This window comes from Orussus abietinus, unplaced genomic scaffold (assembly GCF_000612105.2).
Source record: "Orussus abietinus isolate OABI.00-Male unplaced genomic scaffold, Oabi_2.0 scaffold2, whole genome shotgun sequence".
NCBI classification, from domain to species: Eukaryota; Metazoa; Arthropoda; class Insecta; order Hymenoptera; family Orussidae; genus Orussus; species Orussus abietinus.
In genome coordinates, this window is record NW_019396012.1 from 2,873,257 (window position 1) to 2,891,325 (window position 18,069).

At 48.9% G+C, this 18,069-nt stretch overlaps 1 protein-coding gene across 1 annotated transcript; it reads right to left on the minus strand.

The window, feature by feature from the left end:
• Positions 1–2,181: 2,181 nt before the first annotated feature.
• On the minus strand, positions 2,182–7,688 carry LOC105700446 (zwei Ig domain protein zig-8). Its single transcript, XM_012426278.1, has 6 exons — positions 7,679–7,688; positions 5,198–5,382; positions 4,891–5,104; positions 2,617–2,803; positions 2,388–2,509; positions 2,182–2,315 (listed from the first exon to the last, which is right to left on the minus strand). Exons 1-6 carry the CDS (start codon positions 7,686–7,688, stop codon positions 2,182–2,184), a joined length of 852 nt encoding a protein of 283 aa, XP_012281701.1.
• Between the last annotated feature and the right edge of the window lie 10,381 nt (positions 7,689–18,069).

The following is an 18,069-nucleotide window of genomic DNA, read 5'->3' on the forward strand; positions in this document are numbered from 1 at the left end:
CGATCCTCGCCGCCTACGATTTCTCTCCACTTTCCTCGTCGCTCGCTTCTCTTTTTTCTCATCTTCCTCCGTGTCTTTACGTTTCCACGCACTTATCCATCCATAAAATTAATTACCACACTTATGGGATTTTTTTTTTTAAATATTTGTCGAGATGAGATCCCACCGCGGACCAGGATCGATCCCCGCCGCCTCCGATTTTCCTCCACTTTCCTCGTCGATCACTTTTTTTCTCACCTTTCTCCATACTTATCGGCACTTATCCATCCGTAGGATCACTTGATACCTCCGTTGGATTTTTTTCTCGGATAATTTTGCAAACATATTTCTCTACCCTGGCTCTTCGCCAAGTTTCGCCTCCTCCCTTCTCTGCCTCCTCCTTTTTTTCTGCCAGGCGTCTTCGTCCTGGCTAAATCTCTACGTCCTGGCGGAAATGATCAATGGACGTCGCTGCCACGCACGCGGGATGATTATCGGTGCAAGTGCATCGGTGCCGTCCGAGTGCACTCCCCAGGCACGACCCTCCGCCATGAAGTACCCAGTCGTGCCCAGTTCCATTCAATTAAGTACCGAGGGCTGGCATTAACGCGTCCATCATTCGTGTAATGGCCGCTACCTCGAGACCTCGCAATTACAAATGTTAGGCCCGATTAGGCCTCGTCAGCTCCGATATCTCGACGACGACGATCGCCCTCCATGAAATTGCATCTAGATGGACGTTCGGTCGGAACCCTCTCGTCTCGGCTCCTCAAAGTTGCATCCCGAAATGCACGCTGCACCTGCAGGACCTCGTCGCGTCTGCAATCATGGCTGATCCTGCTATCTGACAGGAGCGATTCGAATCTCACTCCAGATATTACCAAGTGAAGCTAAGTCGCTGGAATTTCTTTTTTATCATTTTTCAAGATGCACTTTCAGCCTTGCAGGTAATTGTGCAGGTGCGATGCCTTGGAAATTGCGTCTGGAACGTTATCTTCCGGTTGAATTTCTCGAGTGATAAGGGGGTTCGGCTGAAACTTCAGGTTTCTGCATACCGACTGAAGCTTGCAGGTGCATAAGGTGCAACGCGGGGGGATGGAGTCTTATCAGGCGCTGGTTTCCTTTATCATCGGTGAAACCCCCAGTCGGTAAATTCTGACGAGCTCTAACTCCCGGAAAACCTCCATCGAGGTCTCCTTCGGCTACTCCTGCAATAATTTCCCATGAATAAAAAAATCCATTGTTTAATTATTTAAGTATTTAATCCTTCGAGGGATTTTTCCGACATGAATTCGGGCTCTGGATTAATAGAAATGTTTAAATAAACGTCGTTTGAATTTTCATGTCAAACCCCTCGACCGTACCGACCGCTGGTTAATTAATAATCCCGAGTGTCGTTAATAATGCCAATATTTATATTTTAGGTGACGTTTCGAATTCTCGCGTCCGTTAATCCGACCGAATGTGCGGCGAATCTGAAAGTCAATGAGGAGAATTCATATGCAGGGAAACTTGGCAGGCCTCGCTGAAGAAGCTAGAGGATTCTGGGTTTATTACCATAGAAAAGATTAATCGAAGGAGGACAAACACCATTAAACTCGCTCTATTCATGTCGAATAAATGAATAATGAACACGCCGGACCATCCTCCGAGGACCATGGACCATGTCGCGGAATTTCATCCGGACTCGTCACCCCTGGGTTAATTAATGATAAAAAGAACCATCTAAAAATTATTCCAGAAAATATTAAAATCACTATTCAGATATCAAGATTTATTGTACAAGAAATGCACAGTCGAAAATCGATCGCCTTCGAACGAGGAGAAAATTATTTTACAAAATGGCGGCCCCCGCGAGATGACCCTCCGCAGATCGAAAATGGCATCCGACTACAGTCTCGTTTTGGGAAAAAATATAAAAAATCGGCATGGAGGGGGTCAAGGAAACGGAAATCTTTTCGGGCTGCCGGCAGGACTCGAAATTTACACAAGATAGACATTTCGCACCGTGCTGTACAGGCTAATTGCGTTTAATTATTAACCCATGTCGAGTTTCATTTATTAATTAGCACCACCCGGTCTGTACACGGTTTTCGACGAGTTTAATAGGGAATATTTTACAATGTGCACGGCAATCTCGGGAGAGAGAGAGAGAAAGAACGTACCTCGACCGCTCGGACGGTCCGATTGTTAATGTACATTTTACAACAAGTAGGCCGTCGAAGCTTGCAAAAAGAGGAAGTTGGCTAAAATCGCGAAGTTCGCCAAAGGACTTTCGCGATGGCAGGTCCTTGCCGAGTTCCACTGGTCGTGATGGACAGCGGCTTGCTTCTCTCCTGGAAATATATTATATTAATAAATAAGAAGTGTCGTTAAGGATAATTACCGAATTAATAATAATTACCCACCATTAAGGACATGTAGGTGAACCATGGTCGTGCTGAATTGCCCGAGCGAGCAGGTGTACTCCCCACTATCAGTCTTTTTGGCCCGTTCCACGTAAATCCTGCTTATCAGCTCCTCCTCGGAACTAAAATCCGAAATAATGGATTAATCTAGACGATCCTCGGAATAAAAAATCTGGAAGATAATCAAGGCTTTCGGAATTTTTTATTTATCCACTAAGAAGTCATTTACCCGTTCACGTGGAGAATTTTCACGTGATCTGGGAGAATGTCCCCATCTTTCGTCCACATTGGATGCGGCACTTTTGCTCCGGATTGAGACGGTCTTATGACACATGCAAGTTCGATGCCACTTCCGGTCTTGTAGTATCGATCTCGCACCACCCGATCGGCTTCGTCGACGATTTTGATGTCCGGGGCTGGAACGGCAAAATTTCGATAAGAAATGAATTACCTCGAAACATAAAAAATGGAACATCAGGAAAATAATTGTGTAAATAAATTAATATTAAAAGAATCTTTGGAGATATTGCGCGAAGATGTCGAGGATTAAATTCTTCGCTATTTTCATATATTTAGGTATATTAACGTTTACATATGTACGTCGTCTTCCAAGGGACGATATTCCGAAACCCAGGCTTCCATGTATCCTTGTATACCGTAAGGACGTCGAGGACGAGGCAGCTCCTGGCTAAGGGAAGGTCTCCCTTTGTAGCCGAAGATAAGCCACCCCGTTGGATGTTCTCGGGGGTGGCGATGCATTTACCAGCTTTTTGCATCGCATCGGGGGCTCGCGGGCGCAAGATACGGGGGATATTTCCTTTGGAGGGTGTAATCCCCTCGCCCCTTGTGTCCCTTTGCATGCCGCGATTCCGGAGCTGCCGGATTATCCGGAAAATTAACCGGATGCGCGGTGCTCGAGCGGAGAAATATCCCGGAAACGGGCTGGAATCGGTCCGACGTCTCTACACCCTTGGCGCCCTCAGGGGTGCAGATTAGTCCGAGAAAAACCTTATCAGGAGGGGAATTCCGATTTCCGCATGTCTTGGATATATTCCCCGCATGGCAGGATGGGGTTGCGATCAACGTCTTCACAGAAACACGGAGGATCCGCTTCCCCGGAGTGCGGATCAGTTGCGGAAAAATCCGGAAAGAATTCTTATCATTGGAATTCCGATTTCCGTATTCTTCGAAGATGTCTCGACAAGGATTCCGCGTATGTCGGGATGGATCGTCTTCGGGAGATACGTAGGATCCGCGTTCATCCCCCGTCTGCCGAGGGTGCGGGTGGGAAAGAGCGTTTCCTCCGCTCCGGAAATTCTCAGCGGACGGGGAATCTCGATTTTGGAGAAACACCGAATCGACGAAGCTCTTTCTAAGACGGATCATCGAAGTCCGCGGATTTTTAAATCATCAAGCACGTTTCCGCAGCTCTTATCAGCACGCGTGAGACTTTCCCACCTAGGCGAGAGCTTTCTCCAGGGTAATCGAATTCCACACCGCCGCGGAATCTTAATCGGGAGGGCTTCGTCGAGGGGCTAATTGACATTCTGCGGAATCGCACGCCTGACAAATTGGCTGCGGATTGGGCTGCCAGGACGGTCATAATTGACAGGGGAGCTCCAAGGGTAGATCGAAAATTTTTACCCCTTCCCTCTCCACCTTGGGCACCCCCTAAACCCAAAAGTTCATTAATTACGCCCAATTGTTAGAAAAATTATGATAATAAAAAAATTAACGCCACCCAGAATCCCGACCTATCCTCCAGTCTGAACCTCAGATAATTACAACATGACGTAAGATCCAGGGATAATTATTTCTCTTACAATTATTCCTTATCACCTCCTGCTTTCCCTGACAAGGGCGCGTAGAGCTCAGAGGGTGAGATCGATTTTGGTCGTGAGTGCGTAATTCCGGGCCGATGTATTCAATGAACGACATTAATTACACGCGGATTTGGTTTCGCGACAGAGTAGGGTTTTGCGGGGTGGAGCTTACGAGAAACATACGCGGATAATAATTAACGAGCCGATGGGGGAACGGCTTATGGGGTTGCATTTTATTCCATTCACAGGGGAGGGCTAAGCGGGGGAAACAACGGGGAAACTGGAGGCAGGCATCCGGAGCTTTTGATCCGAAGGTCGGGGTGTTTAAGCGCCGCGTTTCCTCCGCAGGCTCTGAAAAGCTCCCCTCTACCTCGATGTCCTTTTCTCCGGGGGTGCCATTCAGGATTTTACGATTGTTTTACCCCTTAGCCGTGTCCGCGTAAACGCGCACCCCCTTCTTCTCGGCTCTAGGAGTGTCGCGGTTGATGACGGACCTTCCGCGTCCCGGATGAAAATTCGAATCGCTTTTTTATGCGATGCTCGACCAGGAAGGAAACTACTAGTTCCTGAGAAAAACGTGCCCGTTCACTGAATAAACGAGGGGGGAAAAAATCTTGAAAGTCTCCGTTTTAGTGCAAAGGAGAAAATCCAGGAATTAATTCCGATCAGCTGATCGCTACCTAGCACGTGGACGTTGACGTTCAGCATCCTCGGGGGGTGCGTGCTGACTTGGCAGACGTACAGCCCGTGATCTTCTTTTTGCACGGACGAAATGGCTAGTCTCCAATTATTTGGATACTGAAAGCTCAGGCTGTATCTAGGATCCGAACTGTAGGCACTCTTGCCAACCGTCAGGAGCGAGACCCTGTCTGGGCTGCGCCGCATCCACATGACCTGAACAGAAAATCCATGACCTATGTCAATGGCACATCTCACACCTAAATTCCTAACAAGGTCCACGACCAACCGATAAAAATGTTCGCTCACCATTTTATCGGCAAGCATGGCGACCCTGCAGTCCAGAAGCGCAGTGGCCCCCAGGTGCAAGGAGACATTCTGAGACTCGCTGATCACTTGTCCATTGGCATTCTCGAAGTATGGACCCCAGTGGGTCACGTGATGGTGTCTCAGGTGTGGGATCCTCAGAGGCGACAGGAACAACCGGGAGTCCTCTGGAAAAAAAAGTGGAAATTAACTTCGTTACGTTTAAAGGACTCTTTATCGTCTCAGGTTGGCGGCTCGTTTTCTGGGGAGAGAATTCCTGGAGAATTCCGCAAAATTCTGGGAAATTCTACCCACTCGCGGACGCTATCAGGGGTAATCGGTATTCCGGTCCAGGGCTCGTTTCCATGTAGCGACATACGCGGGGCTCCGTTTAAGTGCTCCGATATCGCTTGTCGCGCCAAGGCTCATGTATACGAAGTGTCCCCTAACTGCCGGACTGTTAAATCGAATCCGAGGGGTTCCTCGGGGAATACGAATTTCCCTGGCATTAGGGAGGCGAGTCCACCCCCAAAGTCGATCGCCCTCGACCGGGGTCTCCGATTAACCCTGAAAACCGAAAACGAGTCGCGAGTTCGCGGCCGCTCCGAAAACTGGAGCGCGTTGCTCGGCCCAAGCTCGTTACGGGAAAGAGACCTCGACTTTTCCATTTCACGCCTCGACGAGCCTTGTCGAAGGTGTAAATTTACCGGGAAAATTGTGACCCGTCGAGCGAGGCCGGGAAATCGGCCGCGAGTCGCTGGAAAATCGGCCGTGTTAACGCCATTTGGAATTCCCGACGAAATTTTCTTCAGGGGGTAAATTTTCCGGGGATTATCTTTTTTTTTTCCAGATTATGTTAACGAGCTCGGCTTTTCTCTGCTTCCTGAAGGTGAAGCGGGATTTCGAGGATAACATCGAGGGATGCATCCTGGCGAGGATCTCGAGGGAATCCTCGAAGAGGCGGGGCCGATGCCGATAATTACCGCGATATCCTAATTGCGGGGATGAAGTTAGCGGAGACAATGGGAACGACTCGTGGGGTCCTGGGAGCGTTCTATCCCGAATCAGAGAATTTTGGGGTTAATCCTGGAAATTGGCGATTCCGAAGTCGCGATATCTAACTTTCGATACGACCGCAGAATATTCCACGACTCTTTCTCTCTTTCCGAGGGTAACTTTCTTTATCCCGCTCCCCCATGACAAGTGCAAGGGGTGCACCAATTTTGTAGGTTGTTTCGGAGGGAGGGCGAGAGGGGCCGAAAGGGTTCAATAAAGCCCGGCAAGACGTCGCCTTTTAATCGAAGGTGGTGGCGCTAGAGTTTAATTGGGTCTGGTTGAACCTACCCCCGAAGGGGGTGGAGGTACTCGATGGCACCCTCGACCGAAGGGATGGAGGAGTCAGGTAAATCCTCTTCCACGGTACTTCCGGGAAATTAGGTTTGCCCATTGTCGCGCGATATGGGCCATCCTACTTCCGCTTCCTTTTCCCTCCCTAGCATCCTCCCTCCATATCAATTACGATGAAAAATACTCATAAACAGGGGTTGACGAAAAATTCCAAGAAAAATTCCTGGCCATTTCTCGCGTTTCCAAATTTCTGCCAAAGTCGGTTCGGAGTTTATCCAGAGAGCGGGAGTGCTCTCGGAAGTATGAATAAAGGATCGAGTGCTTCTTCCGTGAAACTTGCAGGACGAATTAAGTGCCATTTTTTAGGCTGTCTCGGCTGATGAACGAGGCATAATCTTTTATGGCGTCGGGGACAAGGATGATTTGTAAGTAGGGGTCGCTTCCCGGGGTCATTTTCGGGGAGGGGCCATGAATTGTTTAGGCCAGGAGAGATGCCTCCTGTCAAAGGAATAAGGAATCGCGGGGTTTCATGCCCGAAACTTCGGGGGATAAATTGGGGAGGATTTTTCAGCCTGTCGGGAGTTTAGCAGTTTGTGTGTTTTTTTTTCCCCCGGGGATTTATCGCCTCCTCGCCCGGTGAAATATGCAGTTCGACATCGACGGAATACGGAATGAAAATTTATTCATACGCGCATACATTTATATACGAGATGCTGACACCTGCAGGGCGAGATTTGTACAGGCGTAATTGCGAGGAAAAATTTTTCCCGACGTGGGATTAGGGGATGAAGGGGGATGAAAACGGAAAAACGGGATTAGAGGACTTTAAGGGACTCTCTGCCAAGATATAATCCAAGGGAAACGAGAGAGACTCGCGGAGTAATTCACGTTCATGGACTGGTAATAATAGTAATATTACGCTGTACGGTATATCGATTGTACAGCAATTACCGGTAACGAGCGATGCTCAGAGCGATGGACAATGGCGTGAAGTTTCGCGAGAGAATCCGCTCGGATGTAATTGAATTAAACTCCACCGAATTCGTATTCAGTTACAATCGGTACTCTCTACACCCCAAGTGAAATTAGTGGTTAAGCACGTCCGGATAAATTGTGTATAAATAGATAGCGACTTACTCCGCGACATAATCTAGAACAAGGAGGTCGATTCGATGATACCTGAAGAGAAGGTATCGATCAATATTTATTATTTCGTATTTTTTATCAATTATTCAGGAGATCGACTGATACTTACGCAGAGATAGTAAAGACGATTCCTAACCCACAGCCTCAGAGAAATCAGGATTTATCCGTGCTATTCAAGAAGGGAGGGGATCAGCCGACGTGATTTACTTCCCCGAGCCATTAACGGAGCAAATGTGGCTAATAAAAATTTACCGCCCCCGGAATGTATTTTTTTTTTCCCTCCCGAAGCCAAGGATTAATACCACCTCGTCCGGCCTCTTGCCTCCTCCTTTTTCATCCGCGATCCCGACCCTCGTTTTTCCCTTTTCCCTCATTCCCATTTGCCCGCACACGGTCGGAAATAAAAGCCCCGAAAATTCCGCAGCATCCCGGAAAACTCCCAGCGGTGGTCCAGCGCCCAGCATCCCTGCGTACCGGACCGATTATGTTTGATTAACGCGGAGTGTTAATCAGGATTCGTATTAAGCGACGATTAACCGGATCATTTCCAGCGCTAATTCGACGTTATGTGCGGTAATTGCCCTGGGGAAATTTATCCCTGAAGATGAATCCTGGAGAGGACCACTTGAAAGTATGAACGAGTTGAAATGGTGACAAGGGACGCTTCGAACATCCTGCCCACTTAAAGGAGGAGCCATTAAGGTCCCTGGATCTCTAAGATTTTCGAGGCCTTTGAGTTTAAGTTCCTTCGCCTCCCTCTTCTGGTTCCTCTTTTGTCAAAGGAAGTCACCCATCCGGCGATGATTCGATCGCTGGGGTCAACGGGATGAGATCTGTCTTCGGCAGCGATCTGGTATCGATCTCTTCGAGTACGTGCTCGGGTACCAAAGGGAAGTCTTAATATCAAGGAGGAAACTTCATCCCAGGATAGAGAGACTGACAGGATCAGACGAGCACTCTCCACCAACAAGATGCATCGAACACGTTCTCTATTGACATCGTGTACAGGACTTGAATGTACGATAAGGATCGATAAAAATTCCAACTCGAAGTGTAATTAAAAATCAGACCCTGTAGGGTTTGAAAAATTGAAAAATAATATACCGGGGTACCAGAGGTAAGCCCTGATGCGAGGAAAAAAATTCTGGTACCGGAAGAGAGGTACCAACCTTGACATCAGCGTTCTCCATCGACGTCTCCCAGAGACCGCGTTCTCTATCGACAGGTTGTACAGGACTTGAATCTACAATGAGCTCGTCGATAAAAATTGTAACTCGCGGTAACGGTAGCTAGACGTGTACTTGGGATTTAATACTCGGGAGATAAGAGACTAAGTATAATGTGAAATAAAAAAGAGTCATCGCATCTCCTGGGATGCACCATCGACTGCGCAAGTAAACGCTTCGGGATTCCCGGAATACCTCAGCAAGGAGCAATAACGCGAGCACAATCCGAATGGCAAATGAGAGCTGATTTCACAAAGGGTAATTCAATCTAATGAAAGTTTTCCCTCGGCAAACCCCGTTTAGTCGGACGGTATGCCGTCTTCATCCCCTAGCGTATGCAAGCCTTCGGCGCATTGCCCGAGCTCGGCTCTAACGAACGCCTCGAACTTCACGCGAAGTCGTGATAAACGAAGCACGGTACTCGTAAAGGCGTCGTAAAGCCGCGAGGCGTTATTGAAGCCGCCACATCTGCAAGGCCGGACCCAGTATCCGTTAAGAAAATCCGCCGAGGCGGTTTCCCAACCGGAAAATCCCGGAATCCGAGAGCTAAATTTGAAGGAAGACTAATGATAAGACGTATCGATCCTGGAGCTTGGAAAGAATTTTTAGACGATTAATTTCATCCAAACCTTCGATCGAAATACCGATAAGCTCTGCTGGGAATATTTCCTGATATTCATTAAAGAACGAAGGCTGGGAGTCCGATATCAGTTTCCCCGATAAGAGTCTTCTCGGCTATTGTTGGAAGGGATACTGGCATTGCTTGGAGACCACCCGGAGGTTCTTTCTCGAGTTTCCTCCAATCGGATGCCACGTCGTTGCCATCCCTTCGGGGTGTTACGACTTTCGATGTATCTCGGTGCATACCGACTCTAACGAGGGGCTCGAACTTCGCGCGAAGTCGCGATAGGCGAAGCTCGGAGGTCGTAAAACCGCCGTAAAGCCAGGAGGCGTTATTGGAGGTGCTGCACCTGCAATCCGGGAACCTTGAATCCGTTAAGGGAAGCCAGGTCCAGGACGGCCGAAATCAAAGCGGGGGTCCCCTGGGTCTCTCCGCTCCCAGAAATCGTCATTTCTGGAGTAGCCATGAATTATTCCGAGAGATCCGACGGCGTCAACGCAAAGAGGGAAATCCGAGTAATTGGAGGCAGCGGTTCCGTTTCATCGGCGATCTCCTGGCCTCTCCAATTAGTTTCCCAATTATCCCCCTGCAAACCTCCAAACTTCCAATCACCTAGTGGACTCGTCGAGCCGAGTCTTCCGGTTGTCATGCAATCATTAAAATCATCCGACGAGCCTTGAGGGCTGATCTCTTTGATCCCCTTTCGCCTCGGAGGGAGCGATTTGGAATCTGCGACGCGTTGTGGATTGCGATGAAAAAAGATCGGCCTCGATCTTGGTTTCGAACTTGATAAACGTGCAAGATTCGCGTATCACCACCCAGATGATACCTTATCAGGGGGATGCGGATACAAAATCGCGCACGTGCAAGATCAAGGCTTAGACTCGGACCTAATTCGGAAGACCAGGGACGACTTTGCTCGCAAGTCGCTAGTGATACCTTATCACGTCACATGGGTGCAGGGGACCATTTGCAAAACGGTAACTCTCATCTCTGACGAGCCGTAAAACGGCATAACACGGGCCGGGGAGAGCGATGACGACCTCTCAAGTTTGAATTTCGAAGGGTCCTCCCATACGGTGCGGAAAGCCCTCGCGGAGGAGCTTTACTGCCAGTAAAATATAGACGCCCATGTCCGAGCCCCATGAATACACGGGGTCGCCGCATCCCCGTGTCTAGGGGTTGAGTCTAGGGGGTAGTTACCGCCAGCTACGGATAAGGGGTAGGTTTAGTGTTTCCACCACTGCAAACCCCCAGCTCTTCGGGGTCCTCCTCATGGGGCACTCCGCTGGCGCACGCAACGCACAGGTGACATCCCGCCTGCATCCCTGCGTGCAATTGCACCCCCGTAGATAACCTTTCCATTACGGCTAATCGAAGTCCCTGATATCGAGGCGCCCCGGTACAGCATCCCGAATCCCGGGAGGTGACATCGACCCCTCCGACGTCTCGATCGTCATCCAGGGATGAGAACGTCGAGAAGAGATGTGCAAGGTGCAACGAAACATGCCGTGCACGGAATATTTCCCTCGCTGGGGAAATTGCGAAAATTCCGAGCTCCGTCCGGTAATTCGCGGCCGGCTCGCGAAATCATTTATTCACGCCCCATTTCGCGGGGGCGAATTAAAGGAAGAGGGTGCGAAGAGAATGGAGTTACCGGGGGATGCAGCTTCTCTATCGGTCCAGAGGCGCCGGGGGATGAACCGCGAATCGGGAGTCTCCACCCTGAAGAGGCACCCAACTCCCTAAAAATTCCCACTCTTACTTCGCCGCATTTTTTATCAAACCGTACATTAATCGATATAACACTTATCGTCTCGAAATAATTGGTACGAGTTTTAAGGCGTTATGAAGCAAAACAAAAAATCCAATTTCAAGGGTCGAAATCGATCGACCCCCCAGATCTCACTTTTACGGCGCCTTAAAGTTCCCAGGCCCCGTATCAGCTCATCCCCCTCCGAGAGGGCTCAGTAAGAACCCTATTGTTGGCACCTAGCACGTAGCTTAACTCTGTACAATAAATACCCACACCCCCAGAAAGGACCATTTGTTTCTCGGGCATTGTTTTCCGGTAAGAAGGGAAGACCATCCGTCTTCCGGCTCCCCTTCTTTCTGACCAGGCCGTTCGCTCGCGAGTTTCCGCGGTTCCCGAGGGACGTCGGGTTGACAGGGACTCCTGTATCCTGTCGACACCTTCGTCCAAGTTCCCAGGATCCCTTTGCCGCGTCTGATACCAACTTGCCTAATCAGGAAAGTATGTCAAATTCGAGGCCGGGCCTCGCCGCTTCGTTAGAGATATCGAGTTTCGCCTCTCGCGCATCAATTCCGAACTTTCCGGAATTGCCAGACAACTCTGCCGACTGTTCCTGGGACAATGGCAAGTCTGGAAGACTTGCTACTCCGGGTGCATTTCCTGGACGGGACCTCGTTCGAGAGCAGGTGCCTCGGAGAAATGCAATTCCCTGCATGAACGCTGCATAAAATAACCGAGGCGTCTCGCCGAAGTCCTACGATGCGGCTGATAAGCTGATAAGCCAGGAATATTGTCCCATCGCGAGATTACGGACCGCCGTCGTTATTACATTCAACAACAATGAATAATTTCTACTTTCAATTGCGAGGCAGATGTGCCGATTCGCGCAGCCGTGTATTTATCATTTTCCGGGGGAATTGTTGCACGGTCGTTGATAATTGTTAATTGTATTCCATTTTTACGGGGACCGTCCCGCTGGAAACGCGCATTATTAATGCCGATCTCGTTTTAATTCATTATTCAACAAATTAAATCTCCCATTTAGAGAAATTTCGAGGAAAAATGTAACGCCAACATTTATTACGACTTCGTTGAAATTCATTATTTAATAGATTATTGATCTCCCGGGAATTTTATTAGTTCCTTTTTCCTTTCAGTGCATCCCATGTTCTCCCTTATTGCATTTTATCGAGTAGGATAAATTGCAGGGATTAATCGAAGAAGTGTAAATAAAAAGACTGCTCGAGCGGAAATAAAAATCACTCACGGGGATGATATCGGTAATAAAATGAAATTCGGGCGTAACATATCAATCGTATAAATTTTCCCCTCGCCGTGGGTGAAGTCCGAGGTGCTTTAACGAGTAATTCGCGTCGAAATAAAAGCTGTCCGAGTAATCCCGGCCGCGTTTCCGGGTTACCGGTTTGACAGAATTACTCGAAAAATCAGGAGAAAATCGAGCCAGTGGCGGCGAGCGATTGACTTTATTAATTAACTTTCGTCCAGCCAGCGCGAGAGAGGTCGGTAATGAATAGGTAATTGCTATTCATTTTCACACGAGTTTGTATCGCGAGCTGTATTACAACGGAGCTCGATGAATAGGCCGAGAGACCGATAAAGAATCGACCATCGCAGTGGACCGAGTCACCCCGCAGAGCGGGACAAAACATTCCCAGGTCCCCCTTTCACTGAGCATAAATGGACGTAAACCATAAGAAATCCGGATACCGACAAATTCCGGGAACAATTAAACAGTGCGAAGGAAAGAACAGAGGGTCTTGGGAATTACCGCGAACGGCAAAAAAATCGACGGACAAAGCCGAGCTTTTTAGAGGTCGATCGCCGATAATCGATCCGCTCCCTCCTCGTTGGGAATTCAGTGGGGAATGAATATGAACAATTGAATAAACGAAGGACGTGAATATTTGAAATATTGGCTCGACGTTAGGAGCTTTCAGCTTTGGGCGAGCTCGCGAAATGGCGGGGACCTCCGCGAGAGTGCTCGCTTTTAACATTTTCTCACAAAGCTCCGACATCTCGGGGCTCGGATTAGATCCGTTTGGGAAAGCTCTCCGAGCAGGTCCCGTAATTCCATTAGGCCGTCATTACGATTATCCCGAGTGGAGGAAAGAGTCGAGATGACGGGAATTCGAAGAAGCTCTTCGCGGTCTCGCCGAGGAGTGGAAAGCTCCCACCGGAGGAGTCATCGTGCATGCTTGATCAAAGCTCGCAAGCTCGAACCAACGGGCTGAATTAGTCAGAGGGAAGTACTCGAGGCATTCCACCTGTGCCACCTTTCGACGATCTCGAGATCCCCAATTTTTCCGAACAATCGCCCGGCTCGCATTGTTGTGGAAAAAGCTCGCGCGAGTTCGCCAATTAGAGCCCGGCTAAAAATGGGGAAAAAATGGCGGAGGGGGTTTATTAATTAATTAAATTGTTAGAGACGCCATGGGGATCATCGCGGCTGGTCAAAGCTCGAGCTTGCGACGAGAACATCCCTCGGGCCGGAGGAAAGAGCTTAATTGCTGGATCGAAGCTCTCAGGCCGTTCTCCGGTATCCGAGGACTTCATAATGGGTACGCGTCCCTTTATCGCGCGGATGCGGTGATTCCCTATGCCCCCAATTGGGGGCAGTTCCACCCATCTGCATTCTCCCCCGATGGGGGGGTGGAAAGTCGCGCAAAAGCACAAAAGCACGCGGCGATGGTTCATTAGTCCCCCGATCGAGTTTACTGCAGGGTGGTCGTTACAACCCCTCATCCTCCCGCCCCATGGAACCCCATTCTGTATCGTGGAACCAAGTAGAACTCGCAGACTTTGGGCGGCGAATTTCCAGGAGAGCGATTAGCTATCCAAAATCGAATTGCCGTAAGAGAAAAATCCTCAGGAAGGCATAATTAAAATGAAGGACATTTGTGGGAGATCTTTTATCCCAGCCGGGGTTGGCATAAATTGCAGGGGAATTTCTCCCGGGGTGACTGTACGACGACACTTTACGGGGTTGTTGGTAAAGATGCAGCCGTAAGCACCCCTCCCCGTGTTTTCTTCGAGTCCCTGCAAGCCCTGCACAAACTCTGCACCCCCGATCCCCAGGCAGCCGCCACAGAAGCTGCAACAATGACCATTGTCGTTGGAACCCCCTTTGGAAGAGGAGCCGCCTTTCGTCCCCCTCTGCGTCGAGAAGCCCGGGAAGCTCTACACATTGTTTACGAGCATTTTTAAAAGCCCCTTCCGAATAAAGCCCCCCTAGGAGTCGAGCTTTCATCAGCGTCCGTCCGATCGGCCGGAAAAGCTCGGACCTCGGTCGCTCTTCGAGAAGGTCTTCGGTCCTTGTTGAGGTGTGAAAATGCACCAAAAAAATCGAAATTGCAGGACCTTCTCTTACAGACTCCATATCGATAAGTTCGAAGCGATTAGGCACACCTAGTTCGGAGATACGTTCATTACGGGCGATTCTTCATATGTCACTATCATATCACCTTAAATCGATGACAGTGCCCAACTGCTGGACCCATCATTTCCGTTTGTCGACCACCCCCCTGGGATTAAATTCCACGGAGAGGGTTTTATTTCGAAATTCGAGGACCTCTCCAGGGAGAGAAAGGGAAAGGGGAGCATCGAATTCACCCGTGAAATTCCATCTGTTTGCGCCCCGAATATTTGGAGGCACTGGAGCGTTCTCTCTCGGAGATGACAATGTGGACGTACCTTGACGTGGATGCACCGAAATATTCCATAAACGAGACCCGCCTCGCCTTTTCAGTCCTCGCTGCAAGCTGTGACGGCGCTCGAGGTGCATCGGGGCTCATAAAAAATGAATCGCCGGGGGTGGAGGAGGAGGCGGGAAATTCAACAAGTTTCGGAGTTCGCCGAAGGATTCTTTTTCTTCCCGGTGACCTCGGTGAATTTTTGCCACGCCTAAGTTTGGGGAAGAGGCTTCAGGCCGGTGGACATTTTTGCCCGGAAAATCCGGGACTTGAAGTCTTCCCGCCAAGTTTCGGAGGAACACCTTCCAAGTTCCAGGCTCTTGGGAGCTCGGCAGCTCGAAATTCTCCCGCCTATGGGAGACCATGAAGACACCACAAGCTGCTCTTCTGGACGCAACGTCGCGTAGATGGAACTTGGTAAAACCACTTTTTTTTTAACGCCCACTTTGGGACCGATTATGGGGTGAAATTTGAAATTTTTCATTATCGACATTAAGTATTTCCTTTTTGAACCCTCCTGGAGGGCAACGCCCCGAAAACTCAGGGTAACGCATCCTTAGCATCGCAACCCATGACTTTACACGACGAACGTTTAAAATGGAAAAAATTCTAAACTCGAAGAGTTCACCCTCGAAATTCTCCCTTACTCTCCAGAGACCGCAGAGGTGGCGAATGGAACATAACCTATAAACGCACCACGTGTGTGGAACCTTTGTGATCAGAAGGGACCTCGCCGTGTAATTTGGCTCTTTCGGGCCAATTAGTTAAACAATATGTGCCAGGACCCATTAAAGTGGCTCGCGGAACGAGAAACGCGTGCTTCGCCCCCGCGTTAAATTCCCAGCGATTCCGCACATCCCCCCGTTTCGCCAAAAACTCGGCCCCAGGTTCTCCAACTTTATCCGAGGTGATATAAATGCCAGATCTCGAAGTTCGCAGGAGATCTCATCCTTCGGGCGAACCGAGTCGTTGCGAGGAGTAACGGCGCCGTTTCCGGGCATTACACGTCAAAACGGATGCTTAAACCGCTTCGCGGTGTAACTACCCTTACGCGGGCATAAACTCCGTAGATCGGGGGGATAAAAAGTATGAAATTTGCAACATGCAACGAGGAGTATAGAAAAAAAAAAGAAAAAAAGCTCGGCTTTTCGAACCTCCCGCTCGAGGAGCCGCGGATTAATCGCGCGAACTTTACGCACGGATTTTCGGTGATAACTCGGGAATACGCGTCGCTATCAGGGATGTAAATTAGCCGCACAGAGAGTAAGCACCATTGCGAGCATATTTCATTAAGTTAAGTGGACCGGTGCTGTAAACAATCTCGCAGAATGCACCTGACATTTATATTCGCGGTCACCGCGCGGAATTCCGCACCCATTCGATGCACCTTGAAGAGCTCGATCGGAAATCGAAGAAAATGATGCCGCTCCGAATTAAAAGTGGGGAAAAAAAAATAAAGAAGAAAAGAAAATGCAAAAATAACGAGAGATGGAAATCTGAGGATTTTTTACGCGATTTTCTCAGGTTGGAAATTATGCTCAATATTTTCTTGGGTTTGTCGAGGCATTTTATTGGTTTATTCATCGACTTTGGCGGAGGGTAAAAAATCGAGACAGACGCAAGTTGGAAATTTAATGGGAATCCTTCCGGGGGGATTTTTCGTATTCTTTTTTTTTTTCACGGGAAATTCAAGGACTTCTCCGTTATGGCTGATTGCAGGACTCTCGGGGGAATCTTTCGAGGATGCTGCATCGAGATGAAGCGTAAATATCGCGATACGCGTTCCTGGCATAACAAAAGTTGAATCTCGACCCCCTGCTTTGTCCGATCCGGCAATCAGGGGGCCCATTCGGGAGCACTGATTGCTAAGACGGATGAGAAAATCCTGGCAGGGATGCTGCGGACCTTGTGTGTCCGGAATGCAAGATAAATGATTGTTGGAGGCCGGCAAGCCTCTTATCAAAATCCGACGTCCTGATTCTCGAGGCAAGACATAAAAGAAAGGTCATTGATTCGAGTGTGACTAAAAATGAAATTTTCACGAATTTATTTATTTCAATGGACGATTCGTGATTTTGAAAAGGGGTGAAAAATTTCCGGGTTCGATGAGATGAAATTTGTAAAAATTGTTCATCATTTCCGGATTCCAGGGACGACCTTAATTTTAGGCAAGAGGAGGAGGGTTTGTTTGAGGGGATAATCGCAACTTCCGGTGATTTCGGGGGAGGCAGAGGATCCAGGAGGGTGTTAATGTACACAAGGGGTGCGGAGTGTCTTCGGGGCGCGAGTTCGCAGGTTCGATGAGGCGAAATCCAATACAGTCCATTCAAACTTAGAGTACGTAACGAAGTTCACGGTTCTGTGCTAAGTCCCGTGCCGGGATCGGGATTAGGGGTGGGCTAAACGATAGGGATGCCTGGTAACGCTTCCCGACAAGATAGGGGATGATTCCGGATTGCTTTGCGGTTAAGATCCCGACCTCCATTCAGACAAATTGCGCCGGAAAAAATCCCGAGAAACTCAAGAAAAATCCTTCCCCTCTCTAAACAAAACTCAGGAAAAATACAAAAACCCCAAAATTCGAAACGCAAGTATGTAGAGGCCAGAAAAAAAAAATTACTAGAAATTTTCCCGATAACTCCATCCATCGGAATAAATGAAATTCAGAGTCAGCTACCGAGATTAGACGAATGACATGCCTTCCTTCGGGATGACTTACCGCCGGGCGGGACGGAAAGGGCTGCAAGGCGATGTAATCAAGGTATGAGCCAATTAACGCGAGACAGCAGGTAATTAGTAATTAAATAAATAAGACGCGGCCGTGTCGGCCGGGAAAGCGTTGTCCAGATTCGCGTCTTGGTCGCCCCTCGGAGCGCGGTCAATTCTTTCCCGGCGCGTCCGGTAATGAAGGCTTCTTCGCAGTCTCCAGCGTTTATTTTCAGCGGCATGGTAAACTGGTTCGCCGGTTTGCGGTAATTCCCAACCGGATCCGGTTCCGTACCACATCCCGACCAATTAAGTCGGTGCGGATTTAAGGGGAACTTTTGGGACAGGTTTATAAAAATTCGCCC